Source organism: Mycteria americana, chromosome 14 (genome assembly GCF_035582795.1).
Source record: "Mycteria americana isolate JAX WOST 10 ecotype Jacksonville Zoo and Gardens chromosome 14, USCA_MyAme_1.0, whole genome shotgun sequence".
Classification (NCBI taxonomy): domain Eukaryota; kingdom Metazoa; phylum Chordata; class Aves; order Ciconiiformes; family Ciconiidae; genus Mycteria; species Mycteria americana.
Genome location: NC_134378.1, coordinates 3,466,421 through 3,489,735, shown reverse-complemented (window position 1 = coordinate 3,489,735; position 23,315 = coordinate 3,466,421). Strand labels below are relative to the sequence as shown.

The window sequence follows — 23,315 nt, the reverse complement described above, 5'->3', positions numbered from 1 at the left end:
CTGTTTCACCCTTCTTCATCGACTTGGAAAATTTCATGCCAATCAATTGAAAACGCACTTTCTCTTCAGTTCAGCTGCCCGGCCTCCTTTGCACTCCTCACTTGGGGGCAAACAAGCAAAACCTTCTTGTCAAGTGTTGCACCACGCAGTTCAAACCCCTCTGTAAACACAGGCTCAATAACAATGTGCTCTGTCTCCCTGAGCACAGCATTTTCTGCTCATAGCGAAGACTCATGGAAGGGAGTCACGGAGGAAATAACTCAGCAAGCACGAGACAAGGCTTTTGGGTCATGGACTGGTACTTCAGCTCTGTTGACCCAGATGAAAACCCCAAAGTTGCCAAGAACTGCTGTAATTCTGGTTTTGAGAGGTTTTATTAGTTTCTTATGATGATAGTTAAGCTTGGGTCAGAGTGGAATAGGTGATCGCATAATTCCTGCCAAAGGAGAAATAAAAGTGCCTGACTTGGAGAGGTATTTATAGATTAGTTTGCAGTGTTTGCAAAATGGAGAATGGAAAGATTTTTAGCATACGGGTCCCCTGTGAGAAATATCAGACCATTTTCCCAAGGTAGTTCCACAGTTCACTTCTTACTCTGACATTATTACATTGCAAATGCAAAGCTTAGCCACGGGATAAGCTGTATTTAGTATACCGCAGCACAGCTATCAACAGTTCTATTTTACAAATATAAGTGGGAATGACGGAATTTGGAGAAACACCCCCTTTTCTTGAAAAGGCTTCTTTTCTTTACCACATTTCTACCAACCCAGTGAGGGAGGATGGGAGCATAGGAACCCCTAATGATTTGGTTTCCTCCTGGCAACCTGTGGATCCGTAACAAAGACCACGAGCAGGTTTGCTGCCCACACATACGCTATTTCCTACAGTAATTGCAGTCACTTACACAGCAAGAAGGACGAACCCAGCTTGCATTTCCCATGCTTTATCGCAGTGTTTATCCTGCAGTCGGCAACGTGCACGGCAGGCAGCAGATCGAGGAGCCTGCCAGCGAGGAGACAACCGCTGAGACATGCCATTCATCCAGTCCGGGTACCCTGGCCCGCAGCGACCACGACGGCACATGTGGAGGTGGGAATCCTCGATACCAAAAAGGCTTTCGGCGCCACTGCTTCAAACCGCAGCTCCCAAGCACAGAGCTGCGGCACATTCCCTCCGAGCTTTGGTTTCCTTATTTCCTTCTCTTTTCTCCCTGTAGCTCATGGCCCTGGCAGTCTGAGCAAGCCTAGCGCACCTCCCAGGCTCTGCTTTTGTTGTGCTAATGAAGTAGCCCATGCTCTCTCCGTTTTCCTGCTTGTATAGTGGGCTTGTATTTTCATGAGCCTTTTTACAGCTGTGGGGTAAGCACCTGGAGGATGCAGGGGCGAGCAATTCTGTGGCAGCAGAAGTAAGGAACTACCGGAGATGGACCATGCCCTAACCAAGAGAAGCTGTAGTTACACTGCTGAGACCCAGCTCAAGTCAGAGATCCCCTTCTTCTTCTTCTTCTAGCCGGTCTGAGTATTCTTGTCTCCTCGGGAGTCACGTGAAGCTCTCTTAAATACAGCCTGGGGAAAAACGGGCAGGGACTGAAGATGCTCCAACATCTGTTGACTCCACAGCCCTGTTCTGGAAGCACAGCTTTATGGTGAAGGCCGTTGGAGCGGGCAGGTCTCTTCCAGTTTGCTCAGCGGGCAGCACAGCTGCATCTCCAGCAAAAGCAGCTCCCCAGGATGAAGTTTCACTCGGCTCTTCTCTGCCAAACTGGGGCTCTCTGTCCTCAGCCGTGGAGGCATTAGAGGTGTTTGAATCAACAGAAATGAGGGGCAGACGTGTGATATGGAAAATCTCTGTTCTCTGCCCCCTCCCCTGGCTCAGAGAGGTGTGAGCTTTGGCTAAAACCCAACCTAATAAACCCACTAATCCCGTAAGAACCCAAGATCGATTCCCATTCTGGAAATACAAACATGGGAATATATTCAGGTCACAGCAGGTAAGAATGCAGCATTTATCATCTCTGCCAGCCTCTAGCAGCGGCAGATTTCCCACAGCTCTGCAAGACCCCTGACCACAGGGCTGGAGCATTGCCCTCTCCTGCCTTCTCCCCAGCACAGAGCCCAGCAGACCAGGGAAGCGCAGGGAGATGCTTCCCAGGAGGGTCAGTATCTGCATCGGGGCACCCAGGACCTCAGGGCACCCAGAATCACAGCACTCAGATCAGCGCAGACCTTGCCCGGGTGAGAGCAGTGCTGTGAACATCGGGCTGCCCTGGCCCCGGGCAGATCTAAACACGAGTGGAAAAGAGAGTCCACAAAAATCTGTTTCAACAGGGAAAACCTGCTTCTCTTTTCCAGGGAGCACCTGTGGCACCAGGAACTATTAAGTGAATGAATTCATCATACCAATACTGTGAAGCAGACAGTAATTGCACTGTCCTTTGGAGAAATACATGAATATACAAATTCATTACCAAAAAAAAAACCAAACCAGAAAAGAACTGAAATAAAGCATAGCTCTCTGAAGAGGATTCATTCTCTCCCTCTGGACTTGCATTTAATAATTGTGACAGGGGCTGGGCAGCTGAACCAAAGAGAAAATGCATTTTCAGGTGATCCCCTCTCCTGGCATGAAATTTCCCAACATACAGGGAGATGCTGTTGAGGCTGGATGTGGCCAGGGGGAAACTCAAAGAGAGGGTAAGATCGTGACTGACGCTGCAGAGGCACAAACACCACTTCGATGGCTCTGCAGAGCTGACAGTGGGACTGGTCCCCCTTTGCTTCTCTGCCCGATCAATAGGTCAGTGGATGGTGTGCACGTGGATGATGCCCTTCATCCGCCTCTTACCAAGCATCGAACCACCACATCGAAGGGAAAGAAAGGGACGGCCCTTCCCAAGCCTGTAAAACAGCATCAGCCCCAAGCACGCGGCTAAACCATTTAATACATTTCAGATGCAAAGGGGGCTGCTGGTCTCCAAGGAGCGTCCCTTCCAGTACTGGCCACTGCTTTTTCATGGCTGTATTTAGCTCGTGACACTGCGCGCTGCAGAACGCTGCCCTCCGACGCAGAGGCAGGGGAGCTCACAAAGCAGGAGGCTGCTTGCCCTAATTAGCAGCCTCCGATCTACCTCCCATCAGTACAAGCTGCAGGGAGAGAATTCACCGCAGGGCTGAACTCGGCACAAGGCTGGGAGTCAGTGAATTTCACCCTTTCCTACCTTCTCCCAAGCGCCTCGCCGTTTCCCAAAGCAGCATTCCAGCCACAGCGGCTCCTGCCCCCTCACCGACAGCCAATTTTTGTCACTGTGAGCACAGGCTGTGCTGAGCACAAGCTGCTGGGGTCAGTCCAGAGCAGGCTCAACCCCGGAGTCCCCATTTTGTGCCACACTGCTTTGTGGAAAAGACCTTGCTTTGGCTCAGAGACACAACACGGAGGTTATCAGTGATGCTCCAGAAACAGTGTCCCCTGGCAGGACCCTGCGAGTGATCTGCAAGGAGCTGTTGAAACAACCACTGCCAGAGCCCTGTGAGGAAGGAGAGCCCGAAGACGTCTCCAGAGCACAAAAGCACTAGCCCTACCCTTCTCCTCCTCCAGCACAGCTCCCGCTCCTCCAGGCATGCTGCAGGCTATGCTGCTGTGGCACTCACTGCATATGGACACAACCGAAGCACGCACAGGCAACCCCACTGATCTGGGAGGTACCACGTTTGCTGCCTCTGGCACCTAAGTTTAACGCTAAGCAAGCAGCTAAGATCACCACGGCTTCTGTTATGCACCCGCCTGCGCCGCTGCCCTCCCGCGGTCCCATCCTTACCAGCTTGGTTTTGTCCATGGCTGCCAGGACCGCAGAGTTGAGGGCTTCCAGGGCGGAAAGCACATTCCTGTATTCTCCGAGATATGCTGAGAAATAATCTGAAGCAGGAGAGAAGACCAGGGTGAGCTTCCCAGGCACCTCCATCCCTGCCTCCCCTGCGCCTGCTGCTTCCCACCCACAGCCCAGTGCTGCAGAGGGGCATTCGCGTGCCTCTCCAGAGTCATGCTCCCACCTGGACTGAAATGAAGAGTGCTCTCCTATCCCCAGGGACAAAATGTCCCATCCCCTTAGGAAAACCACAGACGCCCTCTGTGCCGGGATTCAGGTACAGGGACTGTCAGTGCGACTTGACCGCCCAGTCCTGCCCAGGTCAGACACGTACAAAGCCCCACCGCAGACTCGAGAGAGAGGAAGCCCTCTGAGGCAGGAATATGCACCTACTTACCGCACAATTTCTCCGTGTCCACATTGCTACAAGAAACAGAAAAACAAGCTCTTGTTAGACGATGGAGCTGGTTCGGGAGAAACAGTTGTGGTGAGCAGGGTCTTGAGGGCTTGTCTCAAGCCCCCAGTGGATTTACTGCTCCTCCCATGTATTTTCAAAAGCTGTATTAGAAAAACAAAAAGCTGCACACGTTTAGAGCCAGCAGCTCAGAAGCCGTGCCCAGCACCTGCAGCAGGGCTGCAGAGCATCACCTCTGCTTCAGGGGCTGAAGGAGCAAGCAAAGGTGCTCCACCATCACCTCCTGGAGCTGGAGTGTGCTGGGAAGGTGTCTGTGAGAGCAGGATAGGGCTGGGAGGGAGGTCAGGGAGGCAGGCAGCCCCCCACGCCCCTGGGCTGGCCAGCTCAGTTGGCAGCCCCATTTCTGAGCCCTGGAGCTGACGAGCCCCAGAAGCTGCTTCTTCAACCCAACCTCTTCCCCCAAAGGTGCGAGGCATTGAGCCAGGGCTCCCTCCTTGTGTCTTCCTTGACCTCAGCCCAGGTCCTCCCTCGTGGCTGCCCCACGGCACCAGGCACCCTCCTCTCCCATCTGCCCCACAGGTGCCCCCGGCTGCTCCTCCTCTTCGCTGCCTTCAGAGCCCAGATGACGTGGGGCTGCCTTCAGGCTCCCAGGGCAGGGGACCGGATGGCTTCACAGCCCACGAGAGGGGTTGTTCCTGCTGTGAAGGCCATTAAAGCAGGGATCTGGGTCCAAAAACCTGGAGGTGGAGGCCAGCCCCCCACCCCTTTTCAGTAACAGAGAGCACTGCACTGGAGAATCGATGCTGGCATCCCTGCAGGGCTTGGACAGGTCCCTCCTGTTGCTAATAAAGGCGCTGCTGGGGTGGAGAGGGAGGAGGAAATGTCCAGAACAGCCACGTGTTTTTGGGACAGGATGTCAAGCAGAACCGCGGGTTCGCATGAAGCTGTTGGATCTGCTCAGGTGGCCAAAGCCATGGAGGCAGAGCTGCTTGCGATGCCCAGCACCACCTGCAGAGCCTGCAGGGAAATGCCCCAGGATATTGTTTATTCAAATCAGCCTCTGCTCAAGAAATTCTGCTGTCTCAAAATCCCCTAAATGATTACAACCATTTTTAATCCTGATTGGGAAAGTGGAAGAGAGCACGAAAGAGAGTTTTTTAAGTGTTTAAGTGCTGTCACATGTGGAGGAACCAGTGATACCTGGAGTTTGCTAAGCTCCAAGCGCAAGGACGGCTGCCGCTGCCCAGGGGAAGTCAAATCACGGCCGCATCGCCCTGCCCCCCCACTGACACTGCTCACAAGGCAAAGGGGCAAAAATGCACCAAGGTAAAATTAGAGTAGAGTGTGGGAAGTGTCCAAAATGCCACACCAAGTACAGGGGTAATAATTTAAGCAAAATCTTCCTACGGCTTTTCCCCCAAACATTAAAGCCTGGTTTCTGCATCTCCCTTTCTGCTGGGCTTCCATTTAGTGTACTTTAATAATAGGCAGTGCTTCAAATCAACAAAATATTTTGGTGCAAGACGTCATTGCAGACCCACAGCAGTGGGACTGCAGACCCCTCTGTTTAGCTAATTGCATCAGGCGCCTTCTTAGGCAATGGAGACAGGCAGTTTTAGGATGTGATTTGGCTCATCTATTTTAATCAGCTCCTGCGGTAGGTGTTTAAGGCAGGGCTCTGGCGCACTGTCCTGGCACTGCAGACAGTTTTTAAAGTGGATAAAAAGTGTTTCCCTTGAGACACAATACAGATAATCAGCAAAACCACAGCCCCTTCTTCTGCCGACTCCACTACATCAAACTTTGTTGATCCTATCTCTGAGCAGCTCCATGCATCCGACCACAGCTCTGCTAGATAGAGTAATTGGGGTTTGAAGCACAAATTTAAATTGGAAAAGTGTCTTGCTCCTTCTTAATTTTTCCACATATTTCTGCCTGGAGCCTGCAGAGCCGCTGCTGCTGCACTGCCACAAGAGACTTGGCACCACAGCACCCGCAGCACACTTGTTAGACCCATGCCCCAGTGCAATAACTGCAGTTGCTGGTTCTCATCCAAGAGATGGGTAAAATTCACGAAAGAGGGGATATGGACATGAGATAACAAAATACACAGTGAAACACCTAATGCATTTGTTACCCAGGCGTTTGCATCTGTCCCCAGCCCCACCTGGGGCTGGGACTGATTTCAGCAGGCAGAAGAAAGGGCCACCAGCTCAACCCACTGCCCAGTTCCCCACCTAGGCTCTAGCGAGCAGATGTCCGTGTGACAAAGAGCTACGATCAACACCAACCCTCTGGCTTCTAAGGAGAGGCCAGAGATTATTAATAACTCTTTCCATCTTGTCTGTTTGCTGCTTAAAAACAAATGTGAACTAATCAATCACTAAAACACTGAACAGTTAAACACTGAACCAATCGCCAAGATCTTGTGGCAAGAATCTTGAATCAGCACTCTGGGAGGTGTCCAGTGGAAGATCTGCTCCCTTCCCAACGCAGCCTGGTCCGTCAGCAACCCTGCACGGCCACCTCTTCCCACATTCCGCATCCTGCAGCAGCCCCCAGGGCACAGTTAGGGCCAGGACAGAGCACAGCAAGCAAATTGCAGGACCAATCGTGCCATTTTCATGCTACCAGAAGCTACTTCATACCAGAAACCAGGAGAAGCTCACGTAAAGAACCTGCACGTCAATTCCTGACCCATTTTGCAGGGCTGCAATGGGGCAGCAGGCTTCGCTCCACTCCTCTCTCTGCCATCCCTCTCTCCCACTCCAAGAGAAGAGCCATCCTCTGCCTCCAAAGCACTCATCCTGAGACTCTCCACATTTCCACATAGCTGTATTTTGACTGTGCTCAAACCACTGATTAACTGTAATTAAGCTTGAACTGATGAAGGATCTTGTCATCATTATGCTGTTGGGATTTTTTCAGAATGCGCCTGGAATTTATGCAAGAAAACAGCAATCAGCTTCAGCAAAGCAGATGGGAATTTTTTTATTTTTATCATTTATCACGTTGGGAACCTCTGCTGCCATCACAGATCTGGTTTCCAAACCCTTCCAGTGTGACCCAGAGTGTTTCAGTTACTCTCCATCATTCAAAGACTGGCAGATGCTGCAGCTCCGAGTCTCTAACTGAAGAGAGGGGAGGAAAGTTCACACAAATCCCTTCTTCCACAGAACCAGAAGCTTGAGTTTATTTCCACTGAGAGTTTTTAAAAACCACCAGATCAGCACTCCCACCTCTTTCCCTTATGGCTCAAGCTCAGACACAGACTCTGGGCAATCTGTATCCAATTCCTGCCACCACCATCTGACCGCTCTCATGCAAAGGAGGATTTGCGAGACCTTATTTTTCTAAATTTTCCTGACAGATGCGGGACAGAAAGACACGCGAAGTCCACGCGACACTTCCCTGGGTAGGTTTCATAGTCCCCTGCAGAGAGCAGTAGGCACACAACCTATGCAACACTACAACATTCAGTCCAAAGCCCTTTGTAACCGACTCTCCGTTAAGTTGACCCTGTGAGAACCTGGGATTTGCTGCCATCCCACCTGGCTGGGCTGCAGACAGACGCACGGCTGCTCAGAGAGCAAACCGCACTGTCCCAAGACACTTCTGCAGCAATGGAGCTTTTTTCATCCCTTCAAAGACATTTGTCTCTTCTCACCTAGATGTTTCAGTGGATGAAAATGTACTTTTCCAGGAAGATGAGTCCTTCTGTTCTGTACCAGTGCCAGAGCTAGCGTGGAGTTTTCTGACAAGCTAAACGAAACGGTGGACCTAGCTGTTGTACCAAACTGCGATAAAGAGTTGAATTTGGTTTCAACATAATTTTTTAAATGTTAAAGAATTAGAGCAAGGAGACATTTTAAAGCGAAAATGGAACAATTTTCAGAAATGCAGAACAAAAAAAGCCTTGTGGGGAAACATAAAATCTGAACTGAACCCAACAGAGGTGCCTGACACACAGGCCACAGGCACTCACCACCTGAGCGCCGGGCGGATGGGAGGTGGAGCAAAGATCAGATGGGAAGGACAGGGAGAAAAGGAGAGTGTGGTGTCGTGGGCTCTCTGGAAGAACAAGTAATGTATGAGACCTCTGAAATATTCATCTTCTCAGATGTCAGCTTTGGGACCCAGGGGAGCAGCTGCAGGTTCGCAGTGATGGGTGAGGGTCAGGACGTGTCTGGGCAGCGCTCCCTTACCCAAACATGGAGAGTGCCTGGGTGTAAAGGTCTCTGTTACTGTCTCTCCTTGGGTCAGGCTGGCACTGACAAAGAAACACAAGTTTCAGCCTAGACCTGATGAACACAGCACCCTTGTGGCCAAATCCACCCACTGGATTAAGGGTGAAACTTTGCCATCATCAGAAAAGCTACGGGACATGAAAGAAGCATGCCAGATACGTTTGTAGAGCTTGTAGTTGCTTTCCAGCTTTGTAATACTCCGAGTATTACCTCAGGTAATAACTCTTGAATCTGGCAGCAAATTTCAGCCACCTCTGAAAAATATCACGTTCCTGCAAGTGCAAGGCGAGCAGGCAGCCCAGAGGAGAGGGGCTATCCACCCTCCCCGTCGAGGGGACAGCAGGGCACCAGCACAGCCCTTACAAGACACCAGAGGTTGTACAAAGGAGCAAGTCCCCCTGCACACCCCAAAGACAAATGCCAGAAAGTCCAGCTCTACACATAGAGCCACAGAGACCTCTATGAGGCCCAGAGTGCTGAGCACTGCTTGATTTCCATTACCTGCCGCTGTGCAGCGGGCAAGCAGTCCCTGGGCAGCCCCTGGAGACAGCCAGGGTCATGCCTCCCTGGGGACAGGCCTGTCTCTCCAAGTCCCTCGTCCCAGCAAGCACGCGGCCCTGGGTCAGGATCAGAGTGCTCTGGCAGACGCAGCGCTGCCCCATGTTGTTTGCAGGGGGCAGGATGCCTCTTACCAGGCAATAAGCTGAGCGCCAGGCTCCCTCTCTGGGAGGTCCCACCTCCTCCTCCTCCATGAGCTGGGGATGAAGCTGAAGAAATCATGCACAGTTCCCTGCCGCCGCCTCCCACGTCCTGTCCCGCTCCCACCTGCTCACACTGAAGCCGTCCCATGCACTGACCCTGCACACGTGCGCACAGACCATGTCCCAGCCAGGGACAGAAACAAGAACTACACCTGCAATGGTCTCAGGGCTGGACTTCCCCTTCTGCTCTTACAGAAATGAGGGCATCCTCGCAGGGCTGGAGGGACGGCGTCTCCTACATTTGCTTGAAGTCACTGAACGCAGGAATTTGGCAACCAGCTCTGTCAGCAGGGTCCCTTCTGCTCTTCATGGCAGAAAGATATCAAAGAACCAACGGTCATGACCTGCTAATAGATGTCACCAGCTCAATGCTGCAACTGCCACATTGTCATAGCTACCGCACCGTCATTACGGGTAACGAGTTATAGAGAGCACCACGGTAGCCAGGGCCATGCATGGCTCTCAGAGACAGCCTGCTCACACGGGGCCCTTTGGTCAGTTCCATTTATCTGCTCTAGACAGATGGAAGAAGCCCAACCTGAAAGCGATGGTAAACCAGATCTTCACCATTCAGTTAAGGGCACGGTTAAAACTCTCTGCTTTGCCGCAATCCGTGTTTTCCAGCAGTATTGTATGGGGGGTTACTCCAAGGTCACCCCAAAATGGAGCGAGAGGAAAGGAGCATTTGCAGAGGACAGGGAACAGCTCACTGCTAACTCCTGCGGTTGCAGCCCAAAGAGACAGGTATTTTCAGGAGGCAGCTCCTGCTGCCCACATCCAACAAGCCCAACTGGCAGGACAGGCAACAATGGGCAGCCAGGCTTAAAAGAAAGTGGCAGCAGGGGCTGCACACACCAGCCCACTTCTCTGCCCCATCACCAGAGTGGGAACATCAGCTAAACCCACCACCCCAACACTCAGCAGGAGTCAATCGTCCCTGCTCCCCCAGTCCCGGGTGGATGATGTGGGGACTTGCAGCCAGGGACCGCTGGGTATCCGCCGTCAGTAGCTCTGTGGCATTCGGTGGCTGTTGGCATCTTGGCGTTGCATGGGCCCTCTGTGCTGCTGCCCTGGCTCCCTGAAAAGCCCTGGGACCAGCAAGTGCAGCTAAGGCTGCTCTGAGTTACCTCTCCCTGGCGGGGACCTGCTCAGACACTGCCCTGGCCAAGGGCGTCAGAGGTGCAGGAGATGCTTCCTGGGGTGCCAGGGAAGTGGCACAAGCCAGAGCCGAGCCTGCCGCCCAAGACCGGGAGGAAGCTGCAGCCACATTCTCCCCCAGCAGCACCCCTCTGTTTGAACAGGCAGCCCCCAGACATGCAATTTATCATCGGCCAGTTTCTCCCAGTGCCAAAACACGCTCGTTCACAGCGGCCAGCAGGGCAGAGGGACCCCAGCAAGGCCATGCCGATATCCAAAAGACCAGGATGAGAAACCCTGCTGAGCCCAACAGACTCCTCTAGATAGCACCAGTCAAGAGAAGACCAGGGCTAAGTGCAATTACTTCTCCTGTTCTTTGGGAGTTTCTTTTTTTAAAAGTAGCTGTCCTAAATTCACAGTTACACTCATAAGGCCCACTTCTGGTGGAAAGCAGCTCTTACGTAAGCGAAAAGCAGTTCCCTGTGTCAGCAGGGATCATCGTCCACACATGCTCCTCCTGCAGACACACAACCTGCTCTATAGACCTGTGTATTTCTGGAATACATTTTTCAAACTAACGTAATGTAATTTTAAATGGATGCTTGCTTTTACGGAACTACAGTAAATCTGATAACGACTGCTCTCAAAATGTCTGGCTTCTCTCCTCACCAATGCTCATAGCTGGTGTTCAATGGGTTTTAACATCTGCGTGTTACACGAGGTAGGTTTATCTCACCCTGACTATTTATCGCACCCGCCTCCAAGCGTCCTCCATCTACAGCTAAGCAGTTTTATATTCTCCTTCGTCTCCTCTCCTCTGTGCCACCACAGTACTTACTCTGAATGACATCTGTCAATGCCACTGAACAACTCCCACAGCTCCTCCGAGCTCAGGATCCCATCAGCGAAATAGTTCTTGAACTCCTCAAATGACAGCTTCCCATCATCTGCATTTAAATAAAAGGGAAGAATAATTATATATCTGCAGAAAGAAGCATACAGGCCCCAGCGATCCTCCCAGCAGCCTCTCTACCAGGAGCGTGGGATGGTTGGGCGTGTTGTGCATAACAATTAGAGCAGATATCTCATTGAAAGCATGTCCCACCAGTCCCCATCAAAAACCCAGGAGTGCTGGCAAGCAGGGCCACTGCTGCTGGAATTTCAGGTGGGAATTTCAGCCCCTTCCAAAAGACTCCACTGCCATGTTTTCAGAAATGCATGCAGACACTCTGTACTTAGATGACTGTCCAAGTAGAGAGTCCATTACAAACAGCACAGTGAGGACAGCATCAGGTTTTCATGGAAAGAAAATCTCTCCATTGACTCAAGAGCTTTTTCCTTCCTCTCTGTGGAGGACTTCAGCTCCTGCGCTGCATTTTGATCTGCAACAAAAGCAGCTCCTGGAGCCTGCAAGCTACCATGAAGGAGAAGAGCCCAAGAGGGGGCGGGAAGGCTCAGAGGAATGACTTGTGATTTTGGGCTTCTTAGTTTGTGGGTGCCAGATTAAAAATCAGGTAGCAGAGCCTAACTCTCAAATGCCAGGGGCTCCAATGGGCATCCAGGAACAGGGCCACCCAACCGGGGGCACCTGTAAAACCCTGGACTGAGCACAGAGACTGAATCAATCCTGCAAGGGACGGAGCAGAAGCCTGACGGCCCCTGCGCTGCCTCCTGCACAGCTTGCTTTGCCTTCCCTTCTCGCTGATAGCAGCGCAGAGAAGAGGTCGTGTGCGTGCAGGCAGGAGAAGGGCTTGGAAGGGGCTCTGTCCTGCGTGGCTCATGGGCGGTGAATTGGGGGAGCCCACTTCCCCAGCCCCTGGCCAGGCCCTTTGCTCCAGTGCCTTTTCCCCCAGGCAAAGCAGAAAAGCATTTTTCTTGCAGCCAGAGAGCTGCTTGCCCTTATCCTCCATTCTGTCAGCCAAACCTCCCAGCAGGGACAGGCTGCGCTGCTTCGCTCAGACCCTGGCAGGGAGGGGGAGGCAGCAGCAGAAACAAAGCACTCACCATTCTTGTCGGCTCGTCGGAAAATCTGCAAGAGAAAATACGACAGGGTTTAGTGAGGCAGCAGGGAGAGCAGCACGGCTGAACAGCGAGCCAAGCAGCACCCAGCACTGCCACCATGGGAAAACTGCCTCCCGGAGCCCAGGGAGCCACGGAGAAGGCCCTGCTGCCAGGGCTGCACAGGCCAGCGCTGCACAGGCTGCTCTGCGGAAATTCCCCTTTGCAAACGATTAAAACCATTTCTCTCCTCTGATGCACAAAGCTCTTGGCACAGCCGCCACCGCCCGAGTGAGCCCAGCACTCACACCGAGCATCTTTTAGGTGCACACAGAGGGAGATGAAGTAGAAAGGGCTTCGCTACATCCTTGTGATGGAAAGTGTTTAATTTTTCAGACCCCTTAAACGACAGAACATTAAGCATAAAGCCACCCCATAACGGGAGCACTTTGTGCATCACCGCTGACACTTCAACCGTCTGCACCGATGAGCAGCTCTTGTCCTGCACTTTGTAATCACCCTTCACAACAATCCTTCCTGCAACACCTCGACATGCACACATGCTGTAATTAATAATTAATGAATTAATTAATCTGTAACTAATTCTGCCACAGAGCACAGCTGGAGAGCTGCTCCAATTCAGGGTCTCAACCCAGGTTCCCAACCATGAGGCTTCTGCCCATGGCCCAGGAGAAAGCTGGGGCTTCTTATCCCTGCCTGGCTCCTCTTTCACCAATAATTATCAGAAGGTCTGGGGCTGACTCCAGTGAGCAAGAGCATCATTTCCGAAGCCTAGGAACATCTTGCCAGACCAAACAGTATGAGGTTTTGGCCAGCACACCTTAACAGAGCCAACGACAGAAAGTTGCGTGTGTGGCAACTTTCTTCTTTTTAATCATCCTTTTTAATCATCCTGGTTGATGAAGAAATCTTCAGGTCTGAAGAAAGATCAGGAATGAAAAAGAGCAGGAAAAGGGGAAAGCGGACTTTGTTATATTCTTTTCCATGCACCTGCAAAGCGGAGACCGCTGATAAAACCGCCCCCGGACCAGCTCTGCTCCCTGCCGCAGGAAGACGCGTCACTGCCAGCTGCCCCCCCGCCCCCAGCTCCCTTCTGCACTGCTCACTGACAGCTTTGCTGCGTGTTTTGAGGGCACAAGCCCCTATCTAGCCACTGAAATATCCCTGAAAAATTGCTTTGAGGGAAAGAAACAGCTGCCCAGAGAAACCTCTGCTGCTCACTCCTGAGGAAGCCGCTGGCTTGCAACCGGGCAGAGGCTGTCTTGATGCTGGTCCCAGCAGGGAGCTCCCTGGTCCTTCCCCACGACCGAAACCAGGAGCCGGGACAGCTCCTTGGAGGATGCTCTTCTGAGCAAGGCAAGCTCCTCTCAACCCAAGCTGCTGCAGGGAGCGGAGGCTGCCCTGAGGCTGACCAGCGTTAGGTAACCGTCCCTCCAGGACACAGGCTTCGAGCCGGCCAGGCTGCTTCATTCGCAGGAAAGCAGGGCAGCCGCTCTCTGAACGCCCCGTAGGACTCGCTGGATGCGCTTCGGAGCTTTACTGCTACCAGCTGAGACAGGAACCCGCAGCTCCCACACGCTGGGGATTTCGCTGGGGATTTCTCTGGGTTTTAAAGCAAAACTTTCTCCAGGCTAAAGAGATCGTTTGCGCATCAGGGGTCTCACAGCTGCAGGGTTACACGTGCCAGGGCTCCGGGCAGGGAGCAGGGGCAGCTCTGACTGCAGGCAGGGGCAGCACCCGCGGGTCCCACACGCCTGTGCCACCCTGCCGCCTCCCTGCCTCAGGCACGCCACTTTCCATCAAGGCAAAACCTTAACCCTGCAGAGGCCTCTGTCATCAGAGGGACATGTGGCTCATGCAACGACATCTCTATGACCCCAAATGTCACTGAGGCCAGCTAGCTCATCCCAAAGGCAGTCAAGTATCACCCAGGCACTTAAGAAATGCAGATTCAAGTGAGGTCAAACCTTTTCCACTCCCAGGCTGGCCTTGCTCAGCAGGGTCTGTCTGCAGGCTAAGAAGAGGAAGAGCACAATTTTGGGCGGGATCCCATGGGGCTGAGAAGGTCTCTAATCTGGGATGAGCCCACCCTGGATTCAGCATAAACCTCAGCAAACAGAGCTGACACTTCTCTCTCGCACACGGGATCCTCTGCTCCAGCGGTGCGTTAGAAAAGCCCTGCCGGTGCACACACGACAGCTGCCTGAAGCTCAAAATAAATAAACGCGGCGCAAGCAGCGGAGCTGCGAGAGCCCTGCGAGGCGAGGCCACGTCTGCTCCCCGTCCCCCAGGGATGGCGGGGCTCCTCGCTGCCTCCAGTCAGCCCGTCCTCGGCCAACCCCAGCTGCAGAGGGGTGCCCCGCTGCGTGCTGCACGCACCAGAAAACACCGATGGCTCCTGCGCGCAAGGCAGGATCCAACTCCAGCCAAGCAAAAATAGCGCAGAGCCGCTTCTATGCTCCACGGGGTGACCCGCGGCCCCCCCGGGGCGCAGGCATGTGCACGGCAATGGCAGGTAAGCGCTGCTCCCAGTGCAAGAGCCCAGCACAGATGGCAGCCCTGGGACAAAGCCAGGGAAAAGTGATGCAAAGCCAGGCTGGGAATGGGATCGGGTCTGCGTTGGCTGCTGGAGAGGCCCTACAGGCAATCCCTCACTTGCACTCGGCCGGGCTGGCAGTCTCAGAAACACAGGGGCACTGCCTCAAGCCTGAGAGAGGCATTTCTCCTAGCCCTCAGCTCCTGGGTTTGCATCCAAGTGCCCACAGCCTCGCGCAGTGCCTGCAGCAGCAGACACGCTGAGACCGATGGAGGAAGCACTGAACCGGCATTTACGTGGGGATGAACCCCCCACACCCCGGGAAGGAGGGACATTATAGGGCTTCTCCCTGCCTGCAGGGCTGGAAGCGACCGCGGCTGCCGGACACACAGCCAGGGACACGCCGGCTGTTGGGGAGGGGACAGCTGCCCTGGGGACACTGTGCTCATTGACCTACTGCAGGCTAATGCGGGCTGCAGCCACACGCCGGCGATAAACGGCGGGCCGTCCAAGTGGCTTTTCTGAACCTCTCGTACACCGAGAGGGGAGTGAGCAAGGCCCGAGCACCAGCCCGGGGGATGAATCTCCCAGAGGTTTGAGACGTCTGCACAGAGAAACAACTGCGATGGCAGCACTGCAGTTCATACTGCGCCTGCAGCGAAGCATCGCAGGCAAAGCCATCCTCCTCCTCACCTCTCCTGAAGGCAGGCGATCTGCGGGCAGGGAGACGGTGGCTCCAGTCCCAGGGGAAGCACCGGCTGCTGCCTGGGATCTGCCGTGGGCAGCCCTGCCTTCCCGCTGCCTGAGGGGCAGGCTGGGGTCCTGCCCCGCTGTGGCGGGGGGCAGTTCGCCCTGACAAGCCTGGGGGGGCAGCTGGAGACCAGCCAACTGCCCAGACCCGAAAGCGGAGATATTAAACTCACCCTGCCAAGCTCTGGAGCTGAGGTAGGAGCAAAGGGAGCCACAGGGAAGAGGAAGGGAAGCCGCCAGAACCCAGAAAGCAGCAGCCGCTAGTGCTGTTAACACTTCCCATTTTAATTGCCTTAATGACACCCTGAGGGATAGATGTGGGACTCAGCGAGTGCCCGGAGGAGCTGAGCTGGAACACAGCTGTCACCACCAACCCCCCTCCAGCCCATCTTCCATCAGCCAAGTAATTAGTGCGGTTAATGATGCTGGCTGGAGAGCCCTGCAGTCTGAAATCCCCCCACGGCAGGAGAGAGACCCTTACCCTCTGCTGGAAGCTGTGAGCTCCACCGCGGCTGAGGGAGCTGAGCCTTCCAGCTGCTCCCTGGTGATGCCAGGAGGTCTCCCGGATGGAGAACCGGACCAGGCATGGTATCCACCTTCCCGAAGTGCTGCCCAAGATCTCCTGCTCCCCTCCTCTGGGATGAACTGGGACACGGGGGGTGGCAGCACCCAGACCAGGACAGAGATAACAGCTGGCACCGTCCTGGGCTGTCCAGGTGCTGGGACACCAACCAACCCTCATCCTTAACCCTCACTTGCTTGCTCCTCCCCAGCCCCTGCAGCAGGGCAAGGGCAGCACCTCTGCTCACCCATCTCCTTGGCTCCACAGGGTGACTTAGACCCCAGTGGTGCCGGACACAGGGGAATGCAAGGGCTGGTGGCCCACCAGGGACATTCGGGCACTGCCCGCCCGACCCAGGCACCTTGCAGCTCACGAAAGACAGCCAGGAACAGGGGGGCTGAGCACCTCTGATGTGCTCCGACCCAGACTGTGCCACTCGCCCTGGGAGGTGGCCAGGCATGCAGCCGCCTGCCCGCCCTGCTGGGTGCCACCGGGGGAGAGGCACTGCCTCCCCCAGAGCCCTGGCCCCAGGGCGCACAGCTCCCTCCCGACAGGAGCACCCTCACCACAGGGCTTGAGGGGACGGGGTGTGACGGGAGGCACTGTGCCAGGACCTGTCTTGTGAAAACGAAGATGGCTACTATCTGCATCTTCAACTCCCCCAAGCCACCCACAGAGATGCCCGGCCGACCTCCGACCTGCACAAAGAGCATCTTCCTCCACAACTCCTGGCGCGTTAGGAGCTGGCAGGGACGGGGGCCGCAGCGGGCAACAGACACGCTCTGCCTGTGGGATCCCACAGCTTTTAACAGCCACACGGTACCTTCTGCAGCTTTCCTGCCGTCACACAGCTCCCGCTCCAGGAGTCACAACGGCCAGCTCTTGATAAGGAGCGGGCTATTTCTAGCCACTCAGGGGCCCATAATTCAGAAAAAGGACACAACACTGAGTATTATTTAAGACATCACGACCCACACGTTGATTCACAGCTTCAGGCCTAGAGCAGCAGCAGGGCCCGCTCGCTTGTCCCCTGGGTTTGGTTCCTCGGCCGGGGCTGGCGGGAAAGGGCCTCACCCTGACACCTCCATGTGCGGCCCCGCCACGGCTCCCCGTGAGGAGGCACCGCCGCCCGCCTGGCCCGCGCTAGCCCCGGGGGTGGGCAGGGGCTCGCTGGGTGCCCGCCCCGCGGTACTCACGTCGTGGAAGATGGGGAGCGGCTGGCGGCGGGGCGCGGGGCCGCGGTCGGCTGACAGCAGGCACACGGCCAGCAGCTCGGCGCACGCCATCATGGCCCCGCCGGGCGCGGGCGCTGCGGTGCCGTAGGGTGCGGTGCCCCGCGGTGCGCTGCCGTAGGGAGCGCTGCGGTGCCGTAGGGTGCGATGCCGTAGGGTAGGGTAGGGTAGGGTAGGGTGCGGTGCGGTGCGGTGCGGTGCCGTACGGTGCGGTGCCCCGCGGTACGCTGCCGTAGGGAGCGCTGCGGTGCCGTAGGGTGCGGCGCCCCGCGGTACGCTGCCGTAGGGAGCGGTACGCTGCCGTAGGGAGCGCTGCGGTGCCGTAGGGAGCGCGGCGCGGAGCTGGACTCAGCCGAGCGGCTCCGCAGCCGCCAGGCAACTTTGCCTCCGCTGAGGGCCCGCCCCCGCGGCGATCCGGTTGGCCGCGGCCGGTGATTGGCACCTCAGGGCAGTGCCTGTGGTTGGCGGAGGGGAGAGGGGCGGGGCGAGGCTGCGCGGGCCGCGGGGGTGGTGGCGGAGGCGGGGCGCTGGCTGCTGGACCCCGGCGCTGGCCACTGGACCCCGTCGCTGGCCGCTGGCCCTCCGGCGGTGGCCGCTGCCCCCCCCCCCCCCGGCGCTGCCCCCTGTCCCCCCGGCGCCCCGCGGCTGGTGGCGGCTGCCGCTTGTTCCCGGGGCCCGGTCGGCTGTGGGGTTGCCCCGGGCTGGTCCCAGTTGGATCCAGTGCACCCCACTGTGCTCCCAGTTGGCTCCAGTGCAGCCCATGGTGGTCCTGGTGCGCCCTGGGTGGTCACAGTGTGGTGTGACCATCCCTGGTTGCCCCAGTTGGTCTCAGTTTGGCCACGGGTGGTCCTGGTGTGGTCTCTTGTTGCCCCCAGGGTAGCCCTAGTTGCCGCAGATGGTCCCAGTTTGGCCATGGGTGGCCCCAGTGTGGACACTGTTGGCCCCAGGGTAGCCCTGGTTGCCCCAGTGTGGCCCCAGTTGGTCCCAGTTTGGCCATGGGTGGTCTCACTATGGTCACTGTTGACTCCACAGTAGCCCTAGTTGCCCCAGTTGGTCCCAGTGCAGCAATGGGTGGTCTCAGTGTGGTTGTGGTTGGCCCCAGGGTAGCCCTGGTTGCCCCAGTTGGCCCTGGGGTGGCCCTAGGTTGGCCATGGGTGGTCCTACCGTGGCTGGGGCTGGCCCTGGGGTGGTCCCCCTGCCACCCAGAACAGTTTCAAATGACTCCGGTGGTGCCAGCTCCTCCGTGCCCACGGTGCCAGGCGGCCTTTGCTCAGCGCTGCTTCCCTCCGCTGCGGCATGCCGGGTGTGAGGGGGTCGTACCGATGGCACTGGGCCTCCAGTGCCTCCAGCAGATGTAAAACTCCCTTCCCGCCCCAAGTGGGGGCTGCAGGACTGGGGGACAGGCTGGCTGGGGAGGAGGAGGAGGGGGAGGATGAGGAGGAGGAGGCAGGACCTGCCTCCATCCCTGCCCAGCACAGGCACCTGTGCATGCAGAGAGGAATAGGATGGACATCCATGTCCATGCCCCAGCCTGTCCTCAGAGGTTTTCACAAATGAGAAACAGGTAATTAGATGAATAAACTAGATAAAGCCGTGCCTGAGCACGAGCTTCACATCGCCAGAGCTTCACACCGCTCCCGGGGTACACGTGGTGTGGTGACTTCTTGGGGTGGTGGGCTTCTTCCCGTCCCTCTCAGAGTATCCTGGGATTTCACTTAGAAAAAGGGGCATGCAACCGCTTCGCCCGGATGCAAAATCCCAGCCAGGCTTGCCTCCAACTGCACCATCTCTCCCTTCACACGGACCTCTTGAGGCCAACCCATTTTGCTGAGCTTGGCTTCTCTTAACCCAGCTCTCAAAACCGAGACACTTCCCTAGCCCAACGTGACCGAGCCGTGGCACGTGTAGTTCGCTCGCTGTCCTCCTCCCTCGGGGACAACCGGCTGCAAGCTGAGCCCGGAGCAGTTGCAAGATGCATCACTGTTATTTTTACCGTCTCCTGGCTGCTCCGGGTGTATGCAAGGGAAAAGAGGCGGAAATAGTGCACCTGGGACCCGGCGGGGGTAGCCAGGGGTTCTGGGGAGCACGTGCGCCCAGCCCACGCGGCACAGGGCTGTCCCTGCCCCTGGGGAGGCAGAAAGAGGTCCAAGGGCTGGAGCTGTTGAGCATGGCCATCATCAAATCAAACTAAAATGGAGGCAGGTACTAGAGAAATAGGCAGGGGAGGCCCTATGGCAGTGGGGACAGAGGACCACCTTGGCAGGGAGTGCGGGAAGGGGCTTGGGCGATGGCGGGGCTCTGCCGTGGATCAAAGCGAAGCCCTGGGGGGGGCTTTCCGCACTCCTGTGTTGCTAAAATCCGTGCTTGGTCTCTATCGGAACGCCTCGGGGTCAGCATGAGTTTCAGCACGGGAAGGAGAAGCTGGAAAGTGAGGGCGAAGTCCAGGGAAAAACTTCTTTCGGTGGCAGGACGCAGCGGGTGCCCCCAGCTCCTTCCATGAGTGCCTCCAAAGCGTGCCCCAAAAGCCACTGGCAGGGCAGGGGGACACGGCCCCGGCCCCGGCTGTAGGGGGGACGTCAGGGCTCTGCTCCCCAGGCACGGGGGGCACAGGACCACAACCAGACAGCAATTAAACAAAGCACCCACTTAACCAGCATCTCGTGAATAAACGATGCTGCGCTTCACCTCCCCGAGTTACTTCCTTGCAGAAGAAATGCGAGTGGTTTTCAGAAGTGGAAATATTGAAGCGTGGGGCGGGATGCAGAAGCAAGGCAGGCAGCGGGCAGCGCTGGCAGGGGCACGGCACCCCGGGCCAGACGTACCACAGGGGCCTATAGAGACCCCAAAACCTGCCCAGACCCTGCAAGGGAGATTAGATTAAAGGTATAAATTCTGGCAAACTTGATGCTGTCTAATGCTGCACCCCAGCCACTGCCAGCCTGTCCCAGAGTTTGTCCCACTGTTGGGCTCTCCTGACTCCTCCGAGTCCAAACTTTGCAGCACGGGGACAGGAGACCCCATGACTGCCTGGGCTCAGCACCACGTCCGCATCCGGCACAGCTCAGCCTGCGGATGCCCACCAGCCCGCGGCAGCGTTTGCCGGTGCCAATGGAGCCGCCACCGCAGCCTGACGGCACTGGGCACCCCCAGGGCTGGACGGGCACGGTCCTCGCAGGGTTACTCCCAGGGAACGGGAGATGGGAGCGAATGGGAGCCGAGGACCCATGGGGCACACAGGATGTGTGCAGGGTGCCCATCTTCCGCACCGTGTCTGCTTCGCCCAACGAAGACAAGCATCTGCAGTGCAGATAGCTCATAAAACCAGGCAGCACCCGGGGCCGCTTCCCAAAGCCGCCATGTGCTCTTCGGAAATGAGAGCCCCTACGCAAGCTATCATCAGCTCTTTCTCCAGCGATTCAAAATAGCAGGAGGGAAGCCCTTCAGCTGCATCGTGAATCATCCCTGGGAGGCAGGGTGGTTATTTTTATGGTGCTCTGGCTCACGTGGAGCCGCCAACGCGTTCCCCCCGAGATGGGCTGCAGTGCCGCAGCGGGGCACGCGGTCCTGTCCCTGCCGGGGGGGACCGGGGAGTCCCAAGGGCTCATCATCCCGTGAGATTCCCTATTAGGGGAATGTGATGGTGAATGCCATCAGAGAGGTTCACCTCTGCTCAGGGGAAAAGGGAAAAGCTGTGCTGCTGCTGGGGGTTAGCTCGCTCGCAGGAACAGCCCTGCAGAGCTCAGGACGTTGGTGTGGGTCCTCTCCCCTCTCCCTGTGCCCGCTGGCTCCCGTGAAAGCCAACGGCCACTTTCCCCTCACCGGGGTCTCGCCCCTTTGGGCAGCACCACAGGTCACCATCACCCTCCATGGAAACAAAACTAAAAGGGGAGAGGAGAAGGAGGGCCGGATCTTGCTAAGCGCGGGGATGAGGATGAGTTGGCATATGGCTGGGCCGGGCTGGGCACCCCGCAGTAAATCATAAAAGCTTCAGCACCTCTGTCACCTCAGGTGACAAACGTTGACCTTGTAAGAAGGATGCAGCAGGCTGGGGACGGGGGGCCATGCCCACCCACCCTGGTCCCCCCGTGCTCCTGCCCCTGGCTCTGTGGGGCAGGACTCCCGTGGACCGGAGCAGCAGGAGAGCTCTTTCAGTTTAATTGCCCGAAAAAGCCCCATCTGATGGGGCGACAGCGTGACAGCCAGCCACCGGCTCATCCCACTCAAGCACAGGGGACGGACAGGCCGCGTGTGCCATTGCCCTCCTGGCCGCTGGGTTTTGGGACAGCACGGCGCGCTCCCCGGCTGGCCCCGCTCCCGAGCCCTGGCCAGTCCCGGGGGCCGCGGGGAGGAGGGCCGGGAGCGGGGATGTGCGGGGAGCTGGCACCAGACGGGGCCGAGCCGTGCGGTTTGCCACCCTACACCGGCACACCGCTACCCACGCGTGTCCCGCAGTAAGAACAATCCCGCGGCAGCACAGCGAGCTGGGGACTGCGCTCGGGTGCGGGGATGGAGGCACGAGGGCGGAGGCGCGAGGCTAGGCAGCGGTGATGGGCTCGCCATGCCACCCCAGCACCCGCCGGCAGCCTGGCCCCAACCCGGGCTCCCATTCCCTGCAAAAGCCGGCGCAGGAGCAGGGTGAGCTTACACAGCACGGTCCGGGGTGAAATATTTATCAGGCTGCTTAAAGGAGCAACGGGCAGGAGGCCGGGCAGAAAGAGGAGGGGAGCGAGCACCAACACGGGAAGTGGCACGTCCCTGCCTGCCACCGGGCCGGGGCCGTGGCCCCTTGGGCCCGCTCCAGGCTGCCAGGGGGTCCCTGGCGTCTCCAAGCACCCCTCCCCGGGGGTCCCCGATGTCCCTCGCTCCCCGGAAGGGGACGGTGTGCCGCAGAGGGGGTTGGGGCACTCGGGGTCAGGGCTGCTGCTTGCAGTCAGCTCGTCCCCAGCGAGGGGGGACACGGGGACCTCAAACTTTGGGCCACGAACTGGTACCGGCAGCTGCCTTCAGGCAGGACCAAGAGGTACTGGGGCAAACTGGGGAGCCGGGAAGTCACGGGGAGCCTGCTGGTGCGGTGGATGCACGGACTGGTTTCACATCAGCCCCACGCTGCCTTCCTCCTCCCCACACAGGAGCTGCGGCCGCAGGCCCCCGGTGCAAACGCTGCCCCAAAACCAGGGGAAGGCAGGAGAGGAGCTGAGCGGGGACAGGGCTGCCGAAAGCAGAAACGATCCCCCCATCCAGACCCCATCCCCGTGGGGCACAGCCTCTGTGGAGGAGCAGAGCATGGCGGGGGAGGGGGGGGGGGGGGGGGAGCCAAAGCACTTCCTGCAACCCCAGGCAGTGACATATTTGCTCGTGCATTTTAAGTTGAGTATGGAAGAAACCCCCACAAATGAACCCAAACCCCCTTGGTTTCTCAGGTTGAGGTCCCCACCACCCCTAACGCCACTTGAACGCAGCCCTGCACTGAAGGCCAGAGTCAGTAGAAACCTTTATTAAACACGAAGCTCAGAGGAACACAAGCTTGTTAAAAGGCAGTAAAAGTGAAAGTGCGTCTCCAGCCTGGCCCCAGGGGGCCCCGGGACCCCCCTTTCCTCCCCTCCGCCTCTCCCAGTGGGCCAGAGAGGGGGAGAGGGAGCTGAAGGGCTGAACGGCTGCGTGGGGAGGGGAAGAAAAGCCTGGAGACAGCGTTGGGTCCTCACCCGCAGAGATGCACCCCCCCGGGCCACCCCTGTGTCCCCCCGAGGGGACATGCACCGGGTCCCAGGGCCGCCAGCCCCACCCCGCCCTG

General features: G+C 57.0%; 1 protein-coding gene across 1 annotated transcript in view; it reads right to left on the bottom strand.

Moving 5' to 3' along the window:
- Positions 1-17,895, bottom strand: part of NECAB3 (N-terminal EF-hand calcium binding protein 3) — a 29,213-nt gene extending 11,318 nt beyond the window's left edge. The window contains exons 1-5 of the mRNA XM_075517428.1: positions 17,489-17,895; positions 12,430-12,454; positions 11,264-11,372; positions 4,263-4,288; positions 3,818-3,915 (exon numbers count right to left, since the gene is read on the bottom strand). Coding sequence (XP_075373543.1) covers positions 3,818-3,915; positions 4,263-4,288; positions 11,264-11,372; positions 12,430-12,454; positions 17,489-17,581 — 351 coding nt within the window. The 5' untranslated portion in view covers positions 17,582-17,895. The remainder of the gene's footprint in view (positions 1-3,817; positions 3,916-4,262; positions 4,289-11,263; positions 11,373-12,429; positions 12,455-17,488) is intronic.
- Positions 17,896-23,315: the final 5,420 nt, after the last annotated feature.